Genomic DNA, 27,145 nt, shown 5'->3' on the forward strand with positions numbered 1-27,145 from the left:
CCTCAATCTGCATTGCTTTCCAGATTTAATTCCTTCTTATTACATATTTTTTTTGTTTTAATTACATACGTGTTTAAAACACTATGAAGATTAAAACACTGGCATTAATTTTGGATTTTCTTAAGTTCTATAAAGACTGTGGAGATTAATAATATGGAAAAGATCATATAACACTGTATTCTTCTCCTATGGAGAACTGAATCTCCCAAGTCAATAATATTTACAACAGGCATTCTGCACAATAGTGAGACAGCATATAAAGCAACACCTTTAGAACCCTTATCTCAAGCAGTTATTTTGAAGGGTTCGTAATCAAAATATAATCCAGCACAAGTCAAATGTTAGACTAAGGGGAGATATCATGGGACTTTTCTTTGATGCATGGTTTCAAAGTAGGCCAATAAAGAATCAATGGCCATAAAAAAGGTCTAGAGCAATGAGCACACCTAGCACCCAGACTGTGGTCTCCAAATACCATTTCCCACTAAAAGAAAGTAGGGCTTCTTAGAGAAATGGCTGATTCCTGGGTCAGAAATGTATAACTTGCCATGCCAGAAAATGTAAAGTCCGAAGTCTACATGAGTTGTGTCAAAAGAACTGAGGAAGTAACTTGAAGAGGCTCCAACTGAACAAAGATGGAAGAATGTGATCCTCAATGAGAAACTAATTGCAACATATCATAATGATTTAAAAAGTACTAAGTAATTATTTTGGGAAAGTGCTAAGGAATGGCTACCTCAATATTTTGAGCACTATCTAAGGGAAAGAATACAGTATTTACCCTGCCTTTTGTACATAATTTATGTCTCAGAGTAATCAAAATAGTTGATGAAGTAAAATTTCTTTTATAGAAGTATTTCAGCTAATAAACAAAAAAAGAGAAAGATTTGTGGATGAACTGATGAATCTAGGCAATAATCACAATTCATTGCAATAATCACAATTCATTGCAAATATTTCAAAAACAGAGAAAAAAGAGTGGACAGAAGAACTAGGTAAACATCATAGAGATACATTCAGTAAAATTCAAAACGTTCTTAAATGACTTAATTTCTTCAAAAAAGTAAAACGTATGGGGATAGGAGGGCCCCTATTTGGGGGAAGGGAGAAGGAAGAGAGGAGATGAAAAGGGAGCTTATTAATTAAAAGACTACAAGGAGATCCAATAAGTATAAATTAATTAATTAAATAAAGTAAATAAACAATTGGGGAATTTTATTTTTTTTATTTAAAAAAATTTTTTTTAACGTTTATTTATTTTTGAGACAGAGAGAGACAGAGCATGAACAGGGGAGGGTCAGAGAGAGAGGGAGACACAGAATCTGAAACAGGTTCCAGGCTCTGAGCGGTCAGCATAGAGCCCGATGCGGGGCTCGAACTCACGGACCACGAGATCATGACCTGAACCGAAGTCGGATGCCCAACCGACTGAGCCACCCAGGCGCCCCACAGTTGGAGAATTTTAAACACTGACGAGGTATTTTACTATACTGAGGAACTAATTTACTTACAAGTGACTGGGTTATATCTAAAAAACATGAACTTTCTTTTTAACTGAAACAGTGACATGTTTACAGATGAACTGAAATAGTATCTGGAATGTGCTTCAATATAATTCTGAGGAGGTGGGATAAATAAGATTAGCCAATCAGTCACTATTAAAGACTGATAGAGACATGGAAGTTAATTTTACTAATTTTTTTACTTCATTGTGTGGTTGAAATGTTCCATATCCAAATGTAAATAGATAAAAAGAGATCAAAATAAAAAAAAGAAGTCAGAAGTAAGGAGAAAGTAAAAAGGGGTAAAAGGCACGATGTCAGTAGGTGTGTGAGGCTCAGAAAGAAAGGAAGGTAACAGCCAGAGATTTCACCTGCCACAGTTCCCAATTAAAATCACTCTTCAGATTTAACACTTTTTAATGTTAGTTTTTATTCACTTCCTTCTATCTATAAAAGATAAAAGAGCTATGTTATAGTAGAATTATCTAACATTAGTAAGTTTAGCTAGTATGCAAAATTGTAAAAAGGATTAAATGAAGTGACAATCTGGTGAAAGCAACCTAAATATAAAATAATAAACAAAGATTAAAACAACAAAAACCAAAACTCTGCATTAGGACAGAGATTTTGTTTTGCCTTGTTTCTTATTGTGACAGTATCTTGTACCTAGGTTCTCAATAAATATACGTGGAATGAATGAATGAAGGAATAAACAAAACATTACATTGATGATTATAAAGTATTTGGAGAAGAAGTTATAAAAAGTGGCAAAAATCTAATACACTACTTTCCTCACAATAGTAGAAAACAGAAATAGCTACAAAACTAGTCAATACTCCCACACATTTCCTTTTTAGCAGCATTTCTGATCTTGACAGCTCTACTCCAATGTTCTATTCAACTATTCAATTGATTTCTATTTCCCAAATCAATTTTATTTTTAAGCAAGAAAAGTCACAAGAGGAGAAACTAATTTACTAGACATCATATTAGATCCTTTTGCCTATATTACATTACTTAACAAGTACAATAATCCTCGGAGGTCAATATTATCTCTATAGTTAAAAGAAAGCAACAAACTTGACCAGATTATGTCAAGCAATACCTGTATTTGAAGTCATTTCTCTTTCCACTTTACTATACTAATTCAGAGAATAAACGCCCTAGAAAAAAAGGCTTGGGAGAAATGTGTAAGAATTTTATTTTCTCTTTGCTTCACACAAAGTCCTGCTGAAAATGGATTGAATTCATTGGGACAAAAGTGTGTAAGAGCTATCACACCTTAAAATACTTCAGTATGGGAGAGGATGAAGGGCATTCAGACAATTTTTTTTCAAAGAAAATTTTTTTAACTATACATTGGCAAACATATCATTCAGCAGGCTGTTTCAAGAATGACTGCTTATAGGGGCACCTGGGTGGTTCAGTTGGTTAAGCTTCTGACTCTTCATTTCGGTCATGATCTCATGGTTCATGAGCTCGAGCCTCACATTAGGCTCTATGCTGACAGTGTGGAGCCTGCTTGTGATTCTCTCTCATTCTCTCTCTCTCTACCCTTCCCCTGCTCTCTCTCTCTCAAAAAATAAACTAAAAAAAATTAAAAAAAAAAAAAAAAGAATGACTGCTTCTAGTAGTTCAAAACATAAAGGCAAACCTACCTGAATGTGTCTTATGTAATTAAAATATTTAAACTGACAGTATTTCTGGGCTTAAACTGCTTTCCAATTTTAAAACAATTAAACTGTCAAGAAAGCTAAACTCAGTTATTGGCCACCTACCATTGATAATATACCATCACACTTTAAGGAAAAAGACTGTGTAACATATAGAAAGACTTCTCTGTTAAGGGCTTCTTCTAACACTCATGTCCAGGAAAGTCAGATAAAGCCATGTTAAAAATCTTTGCTATACAGATCTAAATTGATCCTTGCTATATAGATCTATAGTATATCCAAAGATATTAATTGATTAATACAGGTATTTATTAATCTGTTGTATATACTTTGGCTCTAAAATGTTCCCACTGAAAAATTACTTTGCTTTTACCTGAGGATGCTTGTAATAGTACAACCAATCCTGTAGGTCGGTCTTCAGAGGAGGGGCCACTTTGTCCACAAATAACACAATCATATACTGCCTCAGAAACTTGTGGCTCTGCTGTTGCGATCTCCATAGGAATATCGTTCTCAGGAGAATCTGGGGGGAAAAAGTTGCAGGTCTTAATTTCTGAGGAGAAAAATCTTTCTTCAATGAAAATACAGGGAAAAAAATTAAGTTCAAAAAATTTTGTGACCCACAACTATATGGTCAACTAATCTTTGACAAAGGAAAGAATACCAATGGGAAAAAAAGTCTCTTCAACAAACGGTGCTGGGAAAACTGGATGGCAGCATGCAAAAGAATGAAACTGAACCACTTTCTTACACCATACACAAAAATAAACTCAAAATAGATGAAAGACCTAAATGTGAGACAGGAAATCATCAAAATCCTAGAGAAGAACACAGGCAGCAACCTCTTTGACCTCAGCTGGAACAACTTCTTACTAGAAACATCACTGAAGTCAAGGGAAACAAAAGCAAACATGAACTACTGGGACTTCATCAAGATAAAAAAATTTCTGCACAGCAAAGTAAACAATCAAAAAAACTAAAAGGCAGCCTACAAAATGGGAGAGGATATTTGCAAATCACATTAGCTGAAAGTATTTGGTTAGTATCCAAAAATCTATAAAGAACTTACCAAACTCAACACCCAAAAAACGAATAACCCAGTGAAGAAATGTGCAGAAGACATGAATAGACACTTTTCCAAAGAAGACATCCATATGGCTAACAGACACATGAAAAGATGCTCAACATCACTCATTCTCAGGGAAATACAAACCAAACCACGATGAGGTACCACCTCACACCTGTCAGAATGGATACAATTAACAACACAAGAAACACATGGCAAGGATGTGGAGAAAGGGGAACCCTCTTGCACTGTTAGTGGGAGCAAACTGGTCAGCAGTATGGAGCTTCCTTAAAACTAAAAATAGGGGCGCCTGGGTGGCTCAGTCAGTTAGGCGGCTGACTTCGGCTCAGGTCATGATCTTGCAGTCCGTGAGTTCGAGCCCCGCGTTGGGCTCTGTGCTGACTGCTCAGAGCCTGGAGCCTGTTTCAGATTCTGTGTCTCCCTCTCTCTGACCCTCCCCCGTTCATGCTCTGTCTCTCTCTGTCTCAAAAATAAATAAATGTCAAAAAAAAAAAAAAAAAAACTAAAAATAGAACTACTCTATGATCCAGCAATTGTACTATAAGATATTTACCCAAAGAATACAAAAATACAGATTTAAAGGGATACACGCACCCTAATGTCTATGTTCCTCAACTGTAACTTGGATAATGCTTTTCTCAAGATTAGTCCTAGCTTATGGGTTTTAAGAACAAGACCACTGAGGTAAAGTACCATTCTCATCACATCATACCAATGTCATATTATCAACATGACATCACTATCAATATTTACCTGGAACATCTAGTTAAGGTAGTGCTTGCCAACTTTCTCTACTGTAACGTTACTTTCCCCCCATTCCACACTGTACTTTTTGGAAAGAAGTCACTAAGCACAGCCTACACTTAAGGAGTAGAGAGTTGTTCTACCTGCTTGAAGGTTGAGTTATCTACATAAATGGTTTGGAATTCCTCTGCATGGGAAATTTGTCTATTCGTCTTCATTTATTCAATCATTTATTTATATAAGTATGAATTCATGGATATTTATTTTGTACTTAGGGTTATAATCCAATACTACTTTATTTCCTTGCATAAACTGTGCCAACTTGGCCACTGGGAGCACTTTCAGTCTCCAACTCTAATCTATTACTACATGGATCATTTTAGCCTTCTCTTACCTATCTATAACTTCCCACTCCAGTAGTGAGAAATCCAGCTCCCATCAGGCCACCATCTATTTACCTAATTGTTCAATCTCAGTATATCAGGATAGCAGTTTCAGAATAGTTAACCCATACTTCCACAGGAGGCATGTTATCAACCTCAGTGTCGATGTATAGTTCCTTTTATCTTCAGTATTCTAGACTTCACTAATTTCCAAAGTTACTTAGCCTCTTTTATCCCCTTCCCCTAAATGAGGCTGTTTTGTGTATTTAAAATACAGTTAGAGCCTCTTGCCACATTCTGAAGTCCATTCTGGGACCTTCAACCTCTTAAGTGACTTTTTAAATTTGCATACATTAAAATTCACTCTTTCTGTTGTAAAATTCTACGGCTTTTGACAAAATGCATAGTTATGTATCCAATCATACAGTCTTATACAGAATAATTTCACTGCTTCACTTACTTAAGTCCCTTCCCCAACCCTGGTCACCACTGATTTGTTCACCATCTCTATAGTTTTGGCCTTTCCAAAATGCCATATAATGGGAAACATACAGTATATAGCCTTTTCAGACTGACTATTTGCACTAAGCAATATGAATTTAAGATTCATCCATGTCTTTGTATGGCATAACAGTTTATTCCTTTTTATTGCTGAATAGTTCTCCAATGTATGGATGTACCAGTTTGTTCATCCATTCATCTACTGAAAAACATCTTGGCTACTTCCAGTTTTGAGTGATTACAAATAAAGCTTCTATAAACACTCGTTCAGATTTTTGTGTAGATCTATGTTTTTACATCAATTGGGTAAATAACCTAACAGCATGATGGCTGGATCATATGGTGAGACTAAATTTACCTTGGAGGAAAATGTCAAATTCCTAAAACCAAAAGTTCCAAGAAAAAGAACTTTTTGTCCTTTTAACTGGCAACACATGAAAAAACTATGAGTTAAATGTCACATTTATATCACTGTAGCTGGATCTTTATAAACTATTGGTTAACAAATATTAAAACCAAAAATAAACACTTATCTCCATCTAGTGGCTATCAAAGAGTAGATACACATAGCGATATTTCAATTTCAGAAAATTAGGTTGGCTGTTTACTGCAGCATTGTTAGTTAAAACAGAATAAAAAACAAACTGAAAATAAAGTGAATGTCCAATAATAAAGACATGGCTGAGTAAATTACTTCATTATGCACTATTATGGGCTTTCTCTACTTGCCCCAAAATAAAGAAAAGAAAGGAAAAGAAACACTAAATTAGAACAGTGGTACTCAACTTTGGCTGCACATTAGAATCAGCTGTGAACTTTCTAAAGCTCCCTATGTCTGAATTTCACTCCCAAAGACTTTTCTTTAATCTATAGTGGCACCTAGGCACAGATTTACCTTAAGGAGGCTGTAATGATTCTAATGTGCATCAAGGTTGAAAACTACTGAATCAGAACTACTGGTTAGGACTTAGAAATATTACGGAGGTAGAGAGCAGGGAAAGGTGATCTCATTTGGTAAAAGCAAACAATGACCAAAAACAAGGAAGGAAGAAAGGGAAAGAGGGAGAGGGAGGAAGAGAGAGAGAGAAGCTTAAATGAACCTGTAACTATAGTATGTTTGTACATGATTATATGAATATAGACAGTAGCAGAGGAGTACACAAACCAAAGTGTAATCACAGGTCATGGGAGAAAAAGAAAAAAACACAAATGAAAAGCACTTATACTAATCCCATTCATGTAACATTGCATGCATGTGTACACACGTGTGCATAATGAGATCTAGGATAAGAAGAGATCTATATATACTATATGTAATTTTCAGGGATATTCATGATACATTAAGTTTTTAAAAAAGGAAGCAAACTGCACAGCCTTATGTACACTATAATTTTATTTCAGAAAAAAAATCCATTTATATAATTTTTATATGTATTCATATGAAAAAACCTGTTTATAATGGTTTACCCCAGAATGGTGAGATTAAAAGGGAAGGTAGGCAGAGATGATTACCTTTGCTTTCAAATAGTTTCATATGATATGTTAAGCATATTATTATGCTTTAAAAAAATGATTTGGCTTGATAGAAGTGTGTGTCTTACTTATGGTACAAATAAAACCTTTTATTTATGGGCTCCAGTTTTTGAAACACACCACATCACAAATGATGGACTTAAAATGTCAGACCTAGCCCCACAACTATATGGTCAATTAATCTTCATCAAAGCAGAAAAGAATATCCAATTGAAAAAAGACAGCATCTTCAACAAATGGTGTTTGGGAGAACTGGACAGCAACATGCAAAAATGAAACTGGACCACTTTCTTACACCTTACACAAAAATAAATTCAAAATGGATGAAAGACCTAAATGTGAGATAGGAATCCATTAAAATCCTAGAGGAGAACACAAGCCATAGCATTGGCCTTTGACACTGGCTACAGCAACTTCTTACCAGATATGTCTCCTGAGGCAAGGGAAACAAAAACAAAGTACTGGTACTACATCAAAATAAAAAGTTTCTGCACAGTGAAAGAAACAATGAGACTAAAAGGCAACCTACGGAATGGGAGAAGATATCTGCAAATGACAAATGTGGATAAAGAGTCAGTATCCAAAATCTATAAAGAACTTATAAAACTCAATACCCAAAAAACAAATAATCCAATTAAAAATGGGCAGAAAACATGAATAGACATTTTTTGCAAAGAAGACATCCAGATGACCAACAGACACACGAAATGATGCTCAACTTCACTGATCATCATGGAAATACAAATCAAAACCACAATGAGATACCACCTCACACCTGTGAGAATGGCTAACATTAACAACTCAGCCAACAACAGATGTTGGCGAGGATGCGGAGAGAAAGGATCTCTTTTGCACTGCTGGTGGGAATGCAAACTGGTGCAGCCACTCTGGAAAACAGTATGGAGGTTCTTCAAAAGGTTAAAAATAAAACCACCCAGGGGTACCTGGGTGACTCGGTTGGGCGTCCGACTTCACCTCAGGTCATGATCTCACTGCTCACGAGTGAGTTCAAGCCCCACATCAGGCTCTGTGCTGACAGCTCAGAGCTTGGAGTCTGCTTCAGATTCTGTGACTCCCTCTCTCTCTCTGCCCCTCCCCTGCTCATGCTCAGTCTCTCTCTGTCTCTTAAAAAATGAATAAACATTAAAAATAAAAATTAAAAAAAAAACAGAACCACCCTACAATCCAGCAATTGCATTACTAAGTATTTATACAAAGAATACAAAAATACTAATTCAAAGAGATACATGTACCCCAACATTTATAGCAGCATTATTTACAATTGCCAAATTATGGAAAAGGCCCAAGTGTCCAACGACTAAGGAATGGATAAAGAAGATGTGGTATATATAAATAATGGCCTATCACTCAGCCATAAAAAAGAATGAAATCTTGTCATTTGCAATGACATGGATGGAGTGGCAGAGTATTAATGCTAAGTGAAATAAGTCTGTCAGAGAAAGAGAAATACCACATCATTTCATTCCTATGTGAAACTTAAGCAAAACAAATAAGTAAAATGGGGGAGAGGAGAGGGGGAGAGGGAGAGGGAGAGGGAGAGGGAGAGGGAGAGAGAGAGAGAGAGAGAGAGAGAGAGAGAGAAGGGCAAACCAAGAAACAGACTCTTAACCATAGAGAATTGATGGTTACCAGAAGGGAGGAGGGTGGGAAGATGGGTCAAACAGGTGATGGGGATTAAAGAATGCACATGGTGTGATGAGCACTAGGTGTTTATATAAGTGTTTGGTCACTAAATTGTACGCCTGAAATTAATATTACACTGTACGTTAACTAACCAGAATTTAAATTAAAAACTGGGGCGCCTGGGTGGCTCAGTCGGTTAAGCATCCGACTTCAGCTCAGGTCACGATCTTGCGGTCCGCGAGTTCAAGCCCCGTGTCAGGCTCTGGGCTGAGGGCTCAGAGCCTGGAGCTTGCTTCCGATTCTGTGTCTCCCTCTCTCTCTGCCCCTCCCCCGTTCATGCTGTGTCTCTCTCTGTCTCAAAAATAAATAAACGTTAAAAAAAATTAAAAGAAAAAAAAAAAAAAACTTAAAGGGCACCTGGGTGGCTCAGTTGGTTAAGCATCTGACTCTAGATTTCGGCTCAGGTTCTCACAGTTCATGAGTTGAAGCCATGTGGAGAGTGCTTGGGATATATTCTCTCTCTCTCCTTTTCTCTCTCTCTCTCTCTCTCTCTCTCTCCCTCTTCCCCCCTGCCCCTCCCAGCTTGCTCTCTCTCAAAGTAAACTTTAGAAATTAAAAACTTACAAGACATTACAGACCAAGCACCATCCCTCAAAACTGACATATTTGGATTCAGAATAACCAACGTAAAAAATATTCTATCCATGAGATCTGCTTTCTAATTTCAGTGAAAAGGAATTCAAGTAGTTTCTACTTAGTTGAGAGAGCAAGAATTTCACAAGTTACACAGCAAAATTCAAAACGATACTTCATAAAATGTTTTTAAACATATATGCAACAGCCATAGATGCATAGTACTATGCACTACATGCATTCCAATGTCCCAAGTAGATTGGTCCTACCTGAAAGAGAACAAAGCTCACAGATGCGTCTGATTCCAAGAAAATGGAAGAACATGAAAAAGAGGCTAATTCATGAGAAAACCACACACAAAACTGTGTAAGGAGCAAAAAGAGATGTCAGGGAATAAGAAGCAGTTAAAAATGCAAAGATTATCCTTTTTAATAATAAGAGAAATACTAATTACAGCTAAACTACAATACCACTTCTTCTCAACTATGACATTACCAAAAAAACAAAAGTTTGACAACTTATTCTTACGGCAAGAATGTAAGGAAAGTGATACTATGACACACTGTTGGTGGGAATGCAAAATAGCACAACTCCTAAGAAAGTAATTTGACAGTACCTAGAAAAATTACCTATGTATTTACCCTTTAGCCTAGCAGTCCCACATCTAAAAATCTATTTCACAGATATATTATCAAAATACAAATAAATACATATATAAGGACAATCACTGCAGTGCTATTGGTACTAGAAGCAACCCAAATTCCAGTAATAGAAGACCATTTGAATAAAATCTGGGGGCGGGGGAAATCTACAAAATGGAATACTATACAGCTAGAAAAGGGAATGAAGAAGATCTCTATACACTGTCTGCTGGGATCTCCAGGATAGAATGTTAAGTGAAAAAAACAAGGTAAAGAAAGCATACACAGTATGTCATTATTTACCTAAGAAGGGGACACTAGGGATGTAAGTATTTTTATATCTTAATATAATATATAAAATATACTCATATCCACAGCCCCCTTCTTCTGTAAATGCTAACATTACATTTTTAGCATGCATGTTAAAAAATAAAAGGATAAATCTCAAATTAAACTGTATTATTGGGGTGCCTGAGTGGCTCAGTTAGTTAAGCATCCAACTCTTGATTTCAGCTCAGGTCATGATATCGTGAGATCAAGCACCATGTGGGGCTCTATGCTGGCGGTACAGAGCCTGCTTGGGATTCTCTCTCCTTCCCTCTCTCTCTTCCCCTTCCCAGCTTGTGCGCACTCTCTCTGTCTCTCTCTCAAAATGAATAAAGAAACTTAAAAAAAACCCAACTGTATTATTAAATAACAAAATAATCAGCTGTCTCCACAAGTAACAATAAAACTCAACCAAATCCTGATCTGTGCCAGCTGTTGCTTGGACAACCCCACATTCCAAATGAAATCTTAAAGGATAGGTACTGCGGACAGATATTATTTCAATTTACCTAGTATCTACTGCCCTTCTGCTAATAGCAGGCTTCAGTTTTTGTTTAGCAGAATCACCCCCTCATCACTCACTTCCAATTCATATGATTTGGGTGGGGCTGACCCTACAATAGGCTAGACTAATAGAGGCACATCAAAGATTTTTGCTTTAGCTATTGGAAAAACAGTATTCTTTTCATTCTGGTTTTTAAAAAATAAAAATTTCCAAACACGTTAAATATCCCTTCTATCTTGTGCCTTGTGCCTGAATCAATCAAGCAATGATCAGATCTTTTAATTCTTACTTTGCAACTATTCTCATGTCTGTCCCTTTCTATCCCCAGGCTACCAACTTGGGGCGAGTGCACTTAACTCTTCTCAATTTCCTCCAAATCTGAAGAAATACCACTTACTGTGGTACTATACCATGTACTACAGTATAACCTCAGACAAGTTACTTGATCTAAGTCTAGGTATCTTTATCTAGAATAATACCACCTCTCTCATGGGGGTGTCAGGATAAATAAGTCAATATACAATATATTCAACACAGTGATGGGTACACAATTAACATACAAAACTATATAACCACCATCATTCCCCAAAATTCATACTCTTAGACCCAGACTCAAAATGCAGAAAAAGTTTGGGGCACCTGGGTGGCTCAGTCAGTTAAGCATCAACTTTGGCTCAGGTCATGATCTTGTGGTTCGTGAGTTCAAGCCCCACATCAAGCTCTATGCTGACAGCTCAGAGCCTGGACCCTACTTCAGATTCTACGTCTTCTTCTCTCTCTGCCCCTCCCCTGCTTGTACTCTTTCTCTCTCTCAAAAATACATACACGTTAAAAAAATTTTTCTTAAATATAGAAAAAGTTCTGTGTATACAATGCTTAGAATTAAAATTAGAAAAAAGCTATAGTCTAAATATGATGGGATAATTAAGTAAATTATATACTAAAAATAATAATAGGGATAGCCAATGTTCATAAACACTTATGTGCTAAGCAATCTAAGTATTTTTTTCAATATATGAAATTTATTGTCAAATTGGTTTCCATACAACACCCAGTGCTCATCCCAAAAGGTGCCCTCCTCAATACCCATCACACACCCCCTCCCTCCCACCCCCCATCAACCCTCAGTTTGTTCTCAGTTTGTAAGAGTCTCTTATGCTTTGGCTCTCTCCCACTCTAACCTCTTTTTGTTTTTTTTCCTTCCCCTCCCCCATGGGTTTCTGTTAAGTTTCTCAGGATCCACATAAGAGTGAAACCATATGGTATCTGTCTTTCTCTGTATGGCTTATTTCACTTAGCATCACACTCTCCAGTTCTATCCACGTTGCTACAAAAGGCCATATTTCGTTCTTTCTCATTGCCATGTAGTACTCCATTGTGTATATAAACCACAATTTCTTTATCCATTCATCAGTTGATGGACATTTAGGCTCTTTCCATAATTTGGCTATTGTTGAGAGTGCTGTGTTCTAAGTATTTTAAAGTGCTAATACAGGGGCGCCTGGGTGGCTCAGTGGGCTAAGCATGTGACTCTTGATTTTGGCTCAGGTCATGATCTCATGGGTTCATGGGATCCAGCCCTGCAATGGGCTCCGTGCTTATAGCTTGGGATTCTCTCTCTCCCTCTCCCTCTTCCTCTCCCTCCCCCACCCAAAATAAATAAACATTAAAAAATATATATATACTAATACATTCAATCCTCACAACAATCTTATGAAGCAGGTAATATAATAATCCCTTTTTTGGGGGGGGCGCCTAGGTGGCTCAGTCGGTTAAGCATCCGACTTCAGCTCAGGTCATGATCTCACAGCTCAAAGCCTGGAGCCTGCTTCCGATTTCTGCGTCTCCCTCTCTCTCTGACCCTCCCCTGCTCATGCTCTGTCTCTCTCTGTCTCAAAAATAAATAAAACATTAAAAAAAATTTTGTTTAAAAAATAATCCCTTTTTCATTATGTGAAAACTGACACAGAGAGGTTAAGTAAATTGCTCCAGACAACAGAGTGGCTGAGGTATGAACCTAGGCAGTCAGGCTCCAGGGTCCATATTCATAGCCACTACACCTTGCTACCTCTCCAATGAACTTTAAAAATTCACTCTTCAACTTTAAAAATTATAGCTTAAAGTAATTCAAAAGGATAAAAGATAATTGAGAGAGAGAGCATGCGTGCACTCTAACAAATTCAAAAAGATTTGAAAAAAATTCTGTAGGGCAAGTAGGAACAAGATACTGAAGAAAGGACATCTCTAAGCATGCAAAGTAAAAAGAACACATCATATAAAAGGTAACAAATATAAAAGATTAAGTAAAATAGCAATCTAGGAGTTTCAACATCCAACTTATACAACTAATAAGAGTCCCACAAAAGTAGTATAAAGAAAATATTAGGATAGGAGTGCCTGGGTGGCTCAGTCAGTTAAGCGTCTGACTCTTGATTTCAGCTCGGGTCATAATCTCACGATCATGAGATCAAGCTCCATGCTAGGTTCTGTGTTGGGCTCCATGGTGGGCTCTATGCTAGGTATGGAGCCTGCTTAAGATTCTCTCTCTCCCTCTCTTCTGCCCCTCCCCTGCTCTCTCTGTCTGTCTCTGCCTCTAAGAAAATAATAATAGAAAATATAAGGAGAAAAGTATGTAATAGTTCTTCACTGCTGTTTAATAAATTACCCCAAAACTCAGTGGCTTAAACCAACATTTGTTATCTCACACAGTTACTGAGGGTCAGGAATCTGGGAGCAGCTTAGCTGAATGGTTCTGGTTCTGGATCTCTTATGAGACTGCTGTCAAACTAAAAATCTATCCAAAGGCTTAACTGGAGGTTGAAGTTTCACATCCAAGCTCACTAACATAATTGTTGACCAGATGCCTCAGTCTCTCTCCAGACAGTCCTCTCCATAGCGCTGGTTACAACATGACAGCAGGTTTCTTCCAGAATAAGTAATCCAAGAAAGAGAGAAAACAAGACAGAAGCTGCAATGTTTTTTACAACCTAATGTCAGAAATGACACAATATTACTTCTGCCATATGCCAGTGGCCATGCACACCAGTTCTGGTGGAATGGGAAAGAAGACTACCCAGGGCATAAATAACCAGAAGACATGGATCATAGGGGCACCGAGGTGGCTCAACTGGTTGAACATCTGACTTCAGGTCAGGTCATGATCTCACAGCTCGTGAGTTCGAACCCTGCGTCGGGCTCTGTGCTGACAGCTCAGGGCCTGGAGCCTGCTTCAGATTCTGTGTCTCCCTCTCTCACTGCCCCTCCCCTACTTGCACTCTGTCTCTTTCTCTCTCAAAAATAAACATTTAAAAAAATTAAAAATAAAAAGTAAGGCATGGATCCTTGAGGGTCATCTCAGAGAATGGCTAGTCATCAGAGAAATCATAGGAAGTTTTTTCTCAGAGCTTCACAGATACGAATCTTCAGACTGAAAAGGCCCACTAAGGACTAAGGAAAAGGAAAAAGATCCACCTAGATACAAATCATAAAATTTCAGATCTCTTGAGGTGCCTGGCTAGTTAAATCGGCAGAGCATGAGACTCTCAATCTCAGGGTCATGAGTTCAAGCCCCATGTTGGGCATGGAGCCGCCTTAAAATTAAAAACAAAACAAAACAAAACAAATCAAAATGAAACAAAAAAAACACATTATGATCTTTTTTAAAAAATCCAAATCTCTAAGGATCAATTAAAAAGTTACGGAAAAGGGAAAAAAAAGTTCACCTACAAAGGACTACCACCAGATTTCTCATCAAATGAATAGTAAAAGACAAAGGAGTATTGCTTTAACATTTGTAACAGAGAATATATTTCAACCTGGAATTATAGTTATCCAAATGAAATATCAAGCAAACAGAGTTCCATCCAGAAACACAAAGTTCAGAAATTTCAGACCCCATATAAGCATTATTAGGAATACACTTATGGCTGAACTCCAGTAAAACAAGACCCAAAAAAGAGAGATGATATAAGATGCAGGAAACCCCAGATCAACTCTACAAGAGGAAAATCCAAAGGTAATGGCTGTACAGCATACCTCCAGAGCAAATGGACCAGACTGGAACAGAATTACATGCAAAGGACAGTACGGCTGAGTAGAACAACAGAGATATCATAAGGGCACGTGAGTTAAGAAAAAACAACAGTTGAAAACTTCAGAAAAAAACAAAAGATAATATAACAAAGTAATGGCCCAAGCAGAGGTATGTAAAGGGTGGTACAGTTTTAGCAATTGAGAAACTGTAAGAAATGGGACTATATACAATCTCCTTAAAGTAGTCTAGGAGTCAGGCCACTGGACTGAAAAAAAAAAAATAAAGTAAATGAATCTTAGAACACTACTTAGCCCTGTACTCAACAACATTCAAAAAGTCATATTAATTATTTTTCAACATTTAAAGTCAATCTTTGGATGGAACACTTGATTGTAACTACAGAAGAAAATGTAAGCAACCCTGACAATTTAAAAGTAAATAAGTAACTAACTGATAAAGACAGAGGTAGAAATGTGGAAAGGAAAAATAAAAGGAAAAATAGGGGTGCTATAAGGTTACTTTATATGAAGGGGTATGAAGACAGTGGCTATAGGAAGAACAAATAATATACATGGTAATTATATTCGATATGTAAAAAACAAAATATTAATTACGAATTTTTGGAAAAACGTAAAGAAGAAGAGATGAAGAAAGGGAAAGTAATGTCAATGAACTAAATCCTCATCTTTCAAATGAGAAAGTCAACTGATACTAAATCTGATAAACAGTATTCTTCACATCAAAATTAAGTCCCAAACATAAACTCCACTGTTGACAGTTCAGAAGACATTATACTATATCTGGACTAACACCCCCCCACACACACGTCTTCTGGATGTTGACCCTGTGTGCTTATGTGCACAAAAGTGCACGAGAATGTACATGGGTGTTTGAATGCATATATGTGTATATATTTTAATTACGTGCATTACTTTATTTCAGCATCTCTGTTCTAAAAGAAAAAATAAAAACCACTGGAATGCAAGAGATCGTCAAGAAAGGGAGTATCCTGGTTGACTGAAGACTGAGATTAACTGAAATTTAATCTATTCTTTTTCAATGTTTGTAAAAAATTACTCATAGCAATCTACTATTATACAGGAAAACGGCATCCCCTCTCACTGTACATACACCAATGCTTATCCTAACAGAAGTGAGAAGTACACCTGATTTTAAGAAATATTGAAGGGGTAGCAGAAGGAGGAGGCACTAAAAGTATTTGAAAGCTACTTTTAAAACCTCAGGATAATTTCACAGGAAAAATCAGAACAAGTAAATACATATTGGTGTGCCACACAGATCTAAAGGACAATCTAGCAGAAGAAAGTAGCAGACGATATTTTATTGCTACCATCAGGAAGAACTTTCTAATAATTACGACTACTCCACACAGAATAAACTGCCCGCAATAACAGTCTGATCCTCCATCGCTCTACTGTTTAAATAAAGACCAGAAATCATCCGTTTACAATGTTGAAAACTGGTGAAGATTGAACTAGATAATCCCTGAGGTAATAAGTATAATTATAAGAGTTCTAAACTAATAAATTTTAGCTTACCAACATCCATTGCAGTTTCCATGAAGCTTTTCTGTCGTGAAGCAAACTCTGCAAGCAATTTCTGCTGCCTCTCTCTAGCCTTTTGTCGCCTAGATTAAACAGAACAAAGTGGTAAGTATCAGATGTGTTTAAGACTTACCTACTACATTTCAGAAGTGTATATTGTATGAAAAGCTCCTGGCACACAGCTATTTTCTGAACTGTGTATTAAATTTTATGTAAGTTTTGACTGTCCTTAGATTCCATGGCTTAAACATGGTTTGAAGATCACTGGCTTAAACAGACAAAAATAAAAGCCAAGATTCATTTTAAAATGTGAAATAATTAAAGTAGATAGAAAATCTGGGTTTCTAACAATTTCCTAAGTATGTCATGTCAATTGGCAGCAAGAGTAAGAAAAGCTTTTTTTATCAAGGAACTCACAATTTAACCCCACGCACAAATAACAGCAAACTGGTTGCTAGAAGCTATGATGTTTAGATATAAACAGAATCTAAAAGATAAAAAATAGTCAGATTTACTATTATATTAAGAATTGGACTCTCCTAAAAGAGAATGAGCAGAAGCCAATAAATTTCCCAGTTTCTACTAGGAAATATTCCAAGCTTAGTTTATTTTGTTTCAAGGAAAAATACAGAAGTCTCAAATACAACATAAAAAATAAACTATTTCAAATATAAGCATAAATATTCTTTTGGATTAATTCATCAAATTCTATTTATTATTTATCCTTTATCTACTTCCAAAGAGTATTTTAACTTGAGGCTGGTTGGGAAAAAGAAAAAAATAAAAGAAAAAAATAAAAACTACACACACAAATACAACACAACAGGACTACAACATAAGAATAAGAAAATAAAGGTGAACTAACAAAGAAAGGAAACAGAGGCTTCCCTAGATTTGAGGATGCGAACAATACTAGCGAGCATAAAAATTTTATCCTGAGCAAAGAAAGGTTAAAATAGTAATCTAAAACAAAAGGCAAGGAAGAAGAAAAAAAAAGTTACAATGTAAGCTATATATTAGGTCATCAAAAGAAAGAAAACTTTTTACTGAAACAAAACTCAAAAAGAAATTTACCATAGCCTGTGATGTTAAAAACATTAAAACATATCCATTAAAACATAAAGGATATCCTGAAACTACCATTACACTGCACGTTAACTAACTAGAATTTAAATAAAAACTTTCAGAAAATTAAAAGTAAAAAAAAAAGTCTAAAAAACCATAATGGATAGAGCATATTATAGCAGTCATTTAATGACTATTTATTATACAGATATACTATAAAAGTCAAAGCATAGTATTAAGCTGAGATTCTATAAAGTCATTTCTGTGGGAAACCTAAAAAAGAATTTTCATTAATCTCAATGAATCAAAGATAGAGAATCTTGGATTAAAAAATGCTTACAGTAATTTTAGATTTTTCATTCACATATCTACCCCCATCCAATTAGTGGAGATTATCATGAACAGGCATAGAGTCAAGTACTGTCAAGCCTTACCATGAGAAGTTACATACTTTTGCCAATAACGTTCAAAAGATTTTAACACTGCTTTTCTAATAATTACTTTAAAAAAACTTTTTAACGTTCATTTATTTTTGAGAGAGAGAGAACAAGAAAGTGAGAGTGAGTGGGGCAGGGGCAGAGAGAGAGGGAGACGCTGAATCCAAAGCAGGCTCCAAGCTCTGAGCTGTCAGCACAGAGCCCGATGTGGGGCTCGAACTCACCAACGAAGAGATCATGACCTGAGCCAAAGTCAGACGTTTAACCTACTGAACATCCAGGCAACCCACTCATAGTTTTTAATAACTTTCTCTCCCTATTCCCTCCAACTCCTTCCCCTCTCCCTCCCACTCTCTCACATACCCACACCCACACACAAACTTTTCCTAGTTCTGTCCACTAAGAGTGACTGAAAATAGCTATATCCCCTAGAATGAACACATTGATTGTGGTTTCTTAAAAAAAAAAAAGCCATCAGAACTCCTTGGAGAAATGGCTAGTTCCAAATACAAAAGGAACCTGGACTATCTTCTGGCCCCAGAAAAAAAGAAAATGTTCAAAGAATGATAGGGAAACATCAAAAGAATACAGAAACCAGCCGAAAGGGAGTCCCACAGGTCAAATCTAAAACAATTTGAGCATCAAAATGAATAGCAAGCATATGAGGTTGCAACCCATAAAATCAGAATCTGTAAGTCCAAACTGATAGAAATAAAAAAACGAACAAATTGAAAGTTTGTGACAAAGAAGATATTACAGCATCTCAAAATATCTCTCCATAAATTACATATTAATTACAAAGGGGGAAAAGGGGGGTACTTAACAGTGAAGAAGTCTGGCTGAAACCCCTTTAATCGAGTGATCAAAATTAATCACGAAATGAAACAAACTGAAATCATAGGACACCTGATAGAAAACAATCAAAAGAACATAGCAATGCTTCCTTGATACTCCTGCCAGCAATGCATAATCTGAATCCAAACATAAGGGGCCAGTAGAGGAGCCCAAATTGAGGGACATTCTACCATGTTACTACCCTATATTCTTCAAAAGTGACAAGATCAAGAAAATAAAGGAAAAACTAAAGAAATCCATATTGAAGGACACCAAAGAGACGTGACAACCAAATGCAAGGAACAATTCTGCACTGGATTTTTTTGTTGTAAGAAACAGTACTGAGGGGAGACTGGGTGGCTCAGTTGGTTAAGCGTCTGACTTTGGCTCAGGTCATGATCCCACAGTTCGTGGGATCGAGCCCCATGTCAGGCTTTGTGCTGACAGCTCGGAGCCTGGAGCCTGCTTCGGATTCTGTGTCTCCCTCTCTCTCTCTCTGCCCCTCCCCTGCTCACGCTCTGTCTCCCTCTGTCTCTCAAATATGGATAATAAAACCTTAAAAGAAAAAAAAAAAAAAAAACAGTATTGAGACAACTACCAAAACTTGGGATCTAAGGATTTTATCATACTCAAATAAAATGTTAATTTCCTTATTTTGAAAACTATATTGTGATTATATTAAAAAAATGTCCTTATTTCTAGGAAATACAAACTAAAATATTCCAGGGTAAAGCAACTTACTCTGAAATGGTCTAAGAAGTTCTCTGTACTGTCCTTGAAACTTTTCAATAAATTTGACATTTCTTCAAAATGAAAATTAAAATCCATTCTCAAAGGACAAAAATTTGCCACCATAGAAGAAATGGAAAGAAACAAAAATGCTCTACAGATGCTCAAAGCATTCTGTGAAACCTTCAAAAATACTATAAGCAACAACAGCATGCCTAGAATACATGTTTAATCTCCTACATCACTACTTTATGAAATTTATTATTATAAAAATACTATAAGCAACAAGAGAATGGATAAAATACATTTGGTTTCCTACATCACTACTTTATAAAATTTCCATATAAAATTTGTAAGTTACATGTTTCTTTAATTAGCACAATCAGTTATGCCACTCTATAAATCACCTTTACATGAACATTTAGAGTATATCCATAAAAGAACATTTCAAATAACAAATCATATATCAAACATTAAGGAAACTTCAAATAACTGCTTGGTACTAGTATTAAAATGCATGTCTACTCTCCCGCATCCACATGAGCCTGGAAAACTATAAGCCCCAGATAATTATGGCTGTCACCTTGACTTTAGCTTCAAGAGACTCTCACAAAGAACCCAGTCACATCATGCCTACACTTCGACATACAGAAACATTATGTAAATAAATGGATGTTGTCTTAAACTGCTTAAAAAAAAACAAAATCTCTACTGGCTTTCTATGATTTCCAGAAAAAGAATGTCAATTCTTTTTCCCTTATAAATTTTTTCTTAATTTAGGTAATTGTTTGTCTAAAATTGGGCATAAATATGAGTAAAAATGAAAAGGCAGACAAGTGTAGCAGATTTAGTACAACTCAGGAATTTTCCACTATTATCCCAGAGGGAGAAACATTGAGGCTGCACACTGTTATAACCATCTAAAGGTTTCCTATTTGTATCTTGTTTTCTATGCAGTTACTCTAATGAAAAGTGATGCCACGTTTGTCTATGGGTGAGGTAGTTGGAAATGGACTACCACTGTTTATAAACTGGCCTTTATTATGAAACTTAATCTAAAATCCAAAATAAATTAAGAAAAGATAATGTGAGAAGCATAGTGAGATTCAAATAAATTTATCTTAATCCTTAGCTGTCCTTGTCAATACCATCACCACCATTGCTCAAAGGAAACAAAGCCTATTATGAAGAAAACCTTTACAATTTTTCAAGAGTACTATTTATTACAATAGCATTCGAGCCTTTGTAAAAATAGCATCTTAACTACTCCAGTATCATATGCATTTTGAGTAATAATTACAAAATACCTTTAACCAAATAAACTAAACTTTGATTCACTGAATGTTTACCTTCTTTTTAAAAAATGACATTATTCTATAATCAAGGAAATATCACCAATTTAAAAGGTTAACAAACATAAAAAATTTTACCTTGCTTTCAACTTTATCAATAGATCTCTTAAATCTTAGGCAGTTACTAATTCAAAATTAATAAATTGTCATGCAAATTATAGGTTAGTTATTTATAATGATTCCTATTTATGAACTACTGTGAGAAATAAAACTCTCCTACATTCTCCTACTAAAAGCTTTTGTATATATATATATATTTTTCTTTTTTCATGTATTTAGTCATCAAAGATATACTTAGCACTGTGTTCCAGATATGGTACTGGATATAAGAGATTCAAAAATACAAGAAAAATTCCTCAACATGGAGAATCTCACCTCTACTGTTACAATAACAATTGTTTAAAAATTAAAATGCAGTATGATAAATACACATAGAAAAGCCATTATTATTGCATTTATACTGGATGATTGTACATACTCTTATTAACATTGGTTTTCACTGAGGGATAGAATTATACATGAGTTTGATTTTTTTTTTTTTTTTTTTTTAGACCATGTCTTCTAAATTAACAACAATGAAATGTGTAACAAAATAAAGCTATCCAATAAAGTCCAATGAAGTTATTTGACTGGTGAGTGCTTTTGGTAACTGTTTGAATTTTTTGTCTTGAGCTCTTTTTCATGCAATAGAAGTAAGAGTAAAAAGTTTTTTTCAAATATAATTAAAAATATGGAATGCTTCACGAATTTGCATGTCATGCTTGCGCAGGGGCCATGCTAATCTCTGTATCGTTCCAATTTTAGTGTATGTGCTGCCTTGTGAGAAATGTGGACACATATTTATTTATATACTTTATACTTTTAATATAAATTATCTACAACTTTAATTATATCAGAAATGAAGTACAACTATATATGTGATTAAAATTGCTTCTGACACAGAAAGGATAACCACCTAACTACTGAATCAAAGGAAACTGCCAATCTTATCTGAGCACACACTTTTCTATATATAAGCCTTTAACTACTACCTGTATGGCCCCATCTATAGCTCTAACTCTGAATTTTCCCCTAAGTCTCAAACCCTTTATCTGACTGGACATCTCCACTTGGGTATGCTCTTTAAACTTAGTAATGTACAAAGCAGAGCATATCAACTTTACTGCTAAGCCTAAGCCTCTCCTTATCTTGGTCTGTTATCCTCCCCTATCTTGGTAAAGAGGAACATCATCCAAGAAAGATTTTTTGTAATTTATAAATATTATGATTTAACAGGGGCACCTGGCTGGTTCAGTCATTAGAGCATGTGACTCCTGATATAGGGGTCATGAGTTTGAGCCTCATGTTGGTGGTAAAGTTTGCTTAAAAATTTTTAATTAAAAAAAAGCAACCCAAAGTTACCAAAACTACAGCTATGTTTTATTTTTTATTTATTTTTTTACATTTATTTATTTTTTGAGAGACACAGAGAGACAAAGTGCAAGTCGGGGAGGGGCAGAGAGAGAAGGAGACACACAATCTGAAGCAGGCTCCAGGCTCTGAGCTGTCAGCACAGAGCCTGATGCAGGGCTCGAACTCACAAACCGTGAGATCATGACCTGAGCTGAAGTCGGACGCTTAACCAACTGAGCCACCCAGATGCCCCACTACAGCCATGTTTTAAAACATTACTTGTTGGGGTACCTGGGGGGCTCAGTTGGCTACGTGTCTGACTCTTGGTTTCAGCTCAGGTTATGATCTCATAATTTGTGCGATCAAGCCCCACGTCAGGCTAAGTGCTGACAGAGCAGAACCTGTCTGGGATTCTCTCTCTGCCTTTCTCATTGCCTCTCCCCTGCTTTCTCTCTCTCTCTCTCTCTCTCTCTCTCTCTCTCTCTCTCTCTCTCTCTCAAAATAAATATACTTTAAAAAAATAAATAAAACATTACTTGTTTAATAATTAGTAATTATATACTGGAAAGATTGGAAAAGACCAAAAAGGAAAAAAAACCCTAAAACAACCAAATTTTTGAGAAATATTTAAAATATTTTTTAAAATTTTTCTATTTTCATTTAAAGTTGAATTAATAATAGTATTTGAAAACAGCAGCAGAATCATTAGATAACCCACAGTAATAACTGAAGTAGCAATTTTTCCAAAGGGATCTCACAAGTTTAGGGGAGTAATTTAATGTTGGGGTCATAAACTCTTGTCTTCTTACCCCAAACTAACTCAAGCATTATACATGCCCAAGCACTGACTATGTTTGGTTCCCTTTATCTTACAAACTAATCAACTATGATCATAGCTGCTAAACATCCAGATGATTAGCCTCAGATGGCCAAAAAAGGGGATCCACCAAATCTTCAACTGAACCATTTATGTTTAAAATATTAAAAATAAAAATTACCTTTCTTCTTTGTCCAATGTTTTCTTCTCTGCTGCAGTGATTTTTTTGGGTGGTACAGGAGGCGTCACTTTTCTACATATCTCTTCAATGATGCGTTTGTTCATTCTGCTTTGCAATGCAGCTTTTAGTAAAATTCTTTCCACTGCAGTTATACCATCTCCATGATTATATTTAGGAATTTCTGGTTGGATTAAAATTTCTATGTCATCAAGCCAAGGAGGATAGTAGGAGTTTTGTTTTCCTGAGAGTTTGTGATGAAGTTTAATTAGCAAAGACAATATGCTTTCTTTAATTTCCAAAATGGCTGTAGTTAACTGTGGAGCTGAACCAGGAGCAGACCACTTATTTGAAGTTTTGGGACGAACCACCTGATTTGCTTCACTGCTACTGCGATTGATGATCTCCTGAAACTTCTTCCTACGCTCTGCTACTAAGCTGAAAACTTGAGCTGTACCAGAATTCTACCATTAAAAAAGAGAAAGAAAAATCAAGAGAAGTTATTCAATGTCAAGTGTAAGAACATATTAGTACAACATTTTCCAAAGGGAATGTTCAACGTTCCATCCAAAGATTCAGCCAATAGATTTACTCTTTAAGTAAATCTGTCCCTTTACCTCTCTTAATCAAATATAGTCTCACTCAATCTGGAAACAATTTTGGGGAAAAAGGAGGTTATCCACAGTAACACCTCTTTCTCAACCTCCTAGGCCAATCTACCAGGGAAAAGAGACAAAGCTTGAGAAATATCTACAGCCATGTTAAGGAGAAATCATACATGAAGTTCCTCACCAGTTTATAGGAATAAAAGATGTTCCACCCAACATTTATCAAGAATACTATACTTCTAATACAACATTGTGTGTTAACTATGCTTCTATTAAAAAAAAAAAAAAGAATATTATGTCTTTACTAACTGCTACAAGACTGATACATTTTCTAGTTAAGTAAATTATAAACTAATTTTTCCTAAGTTGATGAATCTGAACTACTAATTAATTTCATTTTTAAAGAACTTCAAAGTTGAAAAATTACTTCTAATAAATGCTTAGTTACTAAAATAAAATATAAAGATGAAAAATCAAACTGGTCTGTTTCATATTTGAATATCACTATAATTTATTTGAAAGGATTTTTTAAATATTTCCCTCAATAATTTGTCTTCTAAAAAGCCTTTTTGTTAAAACAGTCAAACTGCATCAGAGCTCTTAGAAATCATCTTTTAATTAAGATACAAGTCAGTTTAATGGATTTAATATTTTTAAGCAAGCATAGAAAGGATGCTCCAATATCAACAGAGCTTTTATGAGCTAAATTATAGTATATTCTGTTTTTTAACATCCAAATTGTTTTTCAAAGTACTCTCTACCATTATTAGAGGTAAAAGCTGCCTCTGATTAAGATTCCAATTTAATCAAAATTCTTTATGGTGTTCACAGCAAAAACATACTGTCAAAGGCAAAGAAAGTTCCTATCCATGGACTCTGCTAAGAGAAACATCTGATTCAGTGCTCTCTATCCACAAAAAAATACATTGTAAGAATAAGAGGTATTTAAATTCAGTTACTTGGCAGGTCATTTCAAGATTTTTTCATTTCTGCATTTTAAAAATTAGTTAATTAAAAGCTACATGCAATGAAAGAGCTGATTTTCAAAATAATCCAAATGCACACTGTATTAAGATTTTTGTGGGCTTATTTTATCAAAGTTAATTAATTGCCACAGAAGCAAAAAAAATCTGTAAATAGGCATGCTGCCAGCAATTAAAGATTAAATTTATTTTGATTTAGGAAACATTCATTTTTAAGATATTAGTAACAATGAGAAATGCAAACAAACCCAAATGTGCTGCTTATAACCGGTCCAAAATACTAAGAAAAACCCACGAATAAATACTCAGTATTATTTTTTAACTTCAGTAGTGTGAATTTTCTTTAAGCCTAAGTCACCATATAAAAACACACACATGTTAAACTTTTTAAAAAATGTAACCATATTAAACACACACATATACACACAAATACTTCAAAGTGTTTTCCGACTTCCAGTTAAAGCCATATTGCTAGTTAATGCAAGTATCATATATATCTACCTCTCTCTGAAGAACTTTAGGCCTTCGTGAACTCTGGCAGATTAAAGGGAAAAGATGGGTGAGGCAGAAGTTGCTTAGATATATCAGAGGAAACAAAAGACAATTTAAAATTACCTACAACCACATTTTTCTTCTGAATATCACAGGATGATCTAAACAATATACCCCGACATAACATGTAGTCTTTTCTTTTTCTTTTTCTTTTTCCCTCTTCTATACTTACATGTAAAGAACTCAGGCTGTCAGAGCTGGTACTTGCAGGTGAGTCCCTCTTCACTTCAGGAGCAGTCTCTGGAACTCTCACCCTAACATAGTTTATAAAGTGTCGCATGTTTGACACTAAGTTACTGCCAGGAAACCAACTGTCATGACAACGTTCTGGTCCACACACTGATGCCTAAAACATGAACATAATGAACATGAAACCTTGCAAAAGTCAGGTCTAAGGTACAATGGAGATGAACTAGCCCAAATAATCACCCACTGCCTGTTTTATCTCTGCATCCTTTACAGTCTCATCTTCAAATTATCAAGTGCCAATAAACCCAAATTCAAACATAAAATACAAGAATAAATTTCTTAATACTAATATAGGTAAGTCCAATTGAAGTCAGCTAACTTTCTCCTGGAAAAAAAAAAATACACTTTTCAATCTGGAAGTACTTAACAATACAGAGTATTTTTCAGTACCCATTAATAATGACTCATAATACAGTCAAATAATGCTGATTTGGACTAATTGTAAAAGAAAATCAAAAAAAATCAACCAAAAGTCTGACCTGGCCTTAGAGAAATATCAATGATCTTTTAATATCTATGAAAGAATATACATTGACTTATCTTAGACAATAGCATACTGCCTAGTCTTTTTATTTGTTTTTTGCTGTTACAATGTTCCACAGTATTTTGTCTTTTTGGAAAGGAGATGAAGGGAATTTTACATTTGCAAATCAATTTGTAGTAATAACTGCTTTTATTGAAGTGACACTTCTAAAGTCCTGAAACATATTAACAACTTGTATTCTTTTTCTTTTTTTTTTTTTTTTTTTTAAAGTAGGCTTCTTGCCCAGCATGGAGCCAAATGCCAGGCTTGAACTCACAACCCTGAAATCAAGACCTGAGCTGAGATCAAGTCAAGAGTCAGATACTCAACTGACTGAGCCACCCAGGCACCTCTAACAACCTGTACAGTATTCTTTTTTCCTTTTTTTTTTTTTTTTCAATTTTTTTCCCTTTTATTTATTTTTTGGGGCAGGGGTGGGGGGTGCAGAGCAGAGGGAGTGAGAGAGAGAATCCTAAACAGGCTCCACATTTGGCATGGAGCCCAATGTAGGATTCAATTCCAAGACCCTGGGATCATGACCTGGGTGGAAATCAAGTGTCAGACGCTCAACCGACTGAGCCACCCAGGGTGCCCCATAACTTGTATTCTTAAGTACTTTACAAATTCTCCCATATAACAATATTTACTTCATTAA

The 27,145-nt window shown here is 35.5% G+C and overlaps 1 protein-coding gene and 1 non-coding gene across 10 annotated transcripts in view; both read right to left on the bottom strand.

Moving 5' to 3' along the window:
- Nucleotides 1-27,145, bottom strand: part of UBR3 (ubiquitin protein ligase E3 component n-recognin 3) — a 239,015-nt gene that overhangs the window by 89,445 nt on the left and 122,425 nt on the right. For 7 of the 9 annotated variants that reach the window (XR_009257324.1, XR_009257322.1, XM_058714495.1 and 4 more), the window contains exons 22-26: nt 25,891-26,064; nt 25,668-25,700; nt 23,579-24,039; nt 16,766-16,854; nt 3,549-3,698 (exon numbers count right to left, since the gene is read on the bottom strand). Coding sequence is in view for 7 of the 9 variants with exons in the window: in XM_058714495.1 (XP_058570478.1) it covers nt 3,549-3,698; nt 16,766-16,854; nt 23,579-24,039; nt 25,668-25,700; nt 25,891-26,064 (907 nt within the window). In the remaining 2 variants the exon portion in view is untranslated. The remainder of the gene's footprint in view (nt 1-3,548; nt 3,699-16,765; nt 16,855-23,578; nt 24,040-25,667; nt 25,701-25,890; nt 26,065-27,145) is intronic. The other 2 variants (XM_058714506.1, XM_058714516.1) reach the window with 1 other exon arrangement.
- On the bottom strand, nt 21,913-22,015 carry LOC131505793 (U6 spliceosomal RNA). Its single transcript, XR_009258567.1, has one exon. It is a non-coding gene; the product is annotated as a U6 spliceosomal RNA (small nuclear RNA).

This window comes from Neofelis nebulosa, chromosome 2 (genome assembly GCF_028018385.1).
Source record: "Neofelis nebulosa isolate mNeoNeb1 chromosome 2, mNeoNeb1.pri, whole genome shotgun sequence".
NCBI classification, from domain to species: domain Eukaryota; kingdom Metazoa; phylum Chordata; class Mammalia; order Carnivora; family Felidae; genus Neofelis; species Neofelis nebulosa.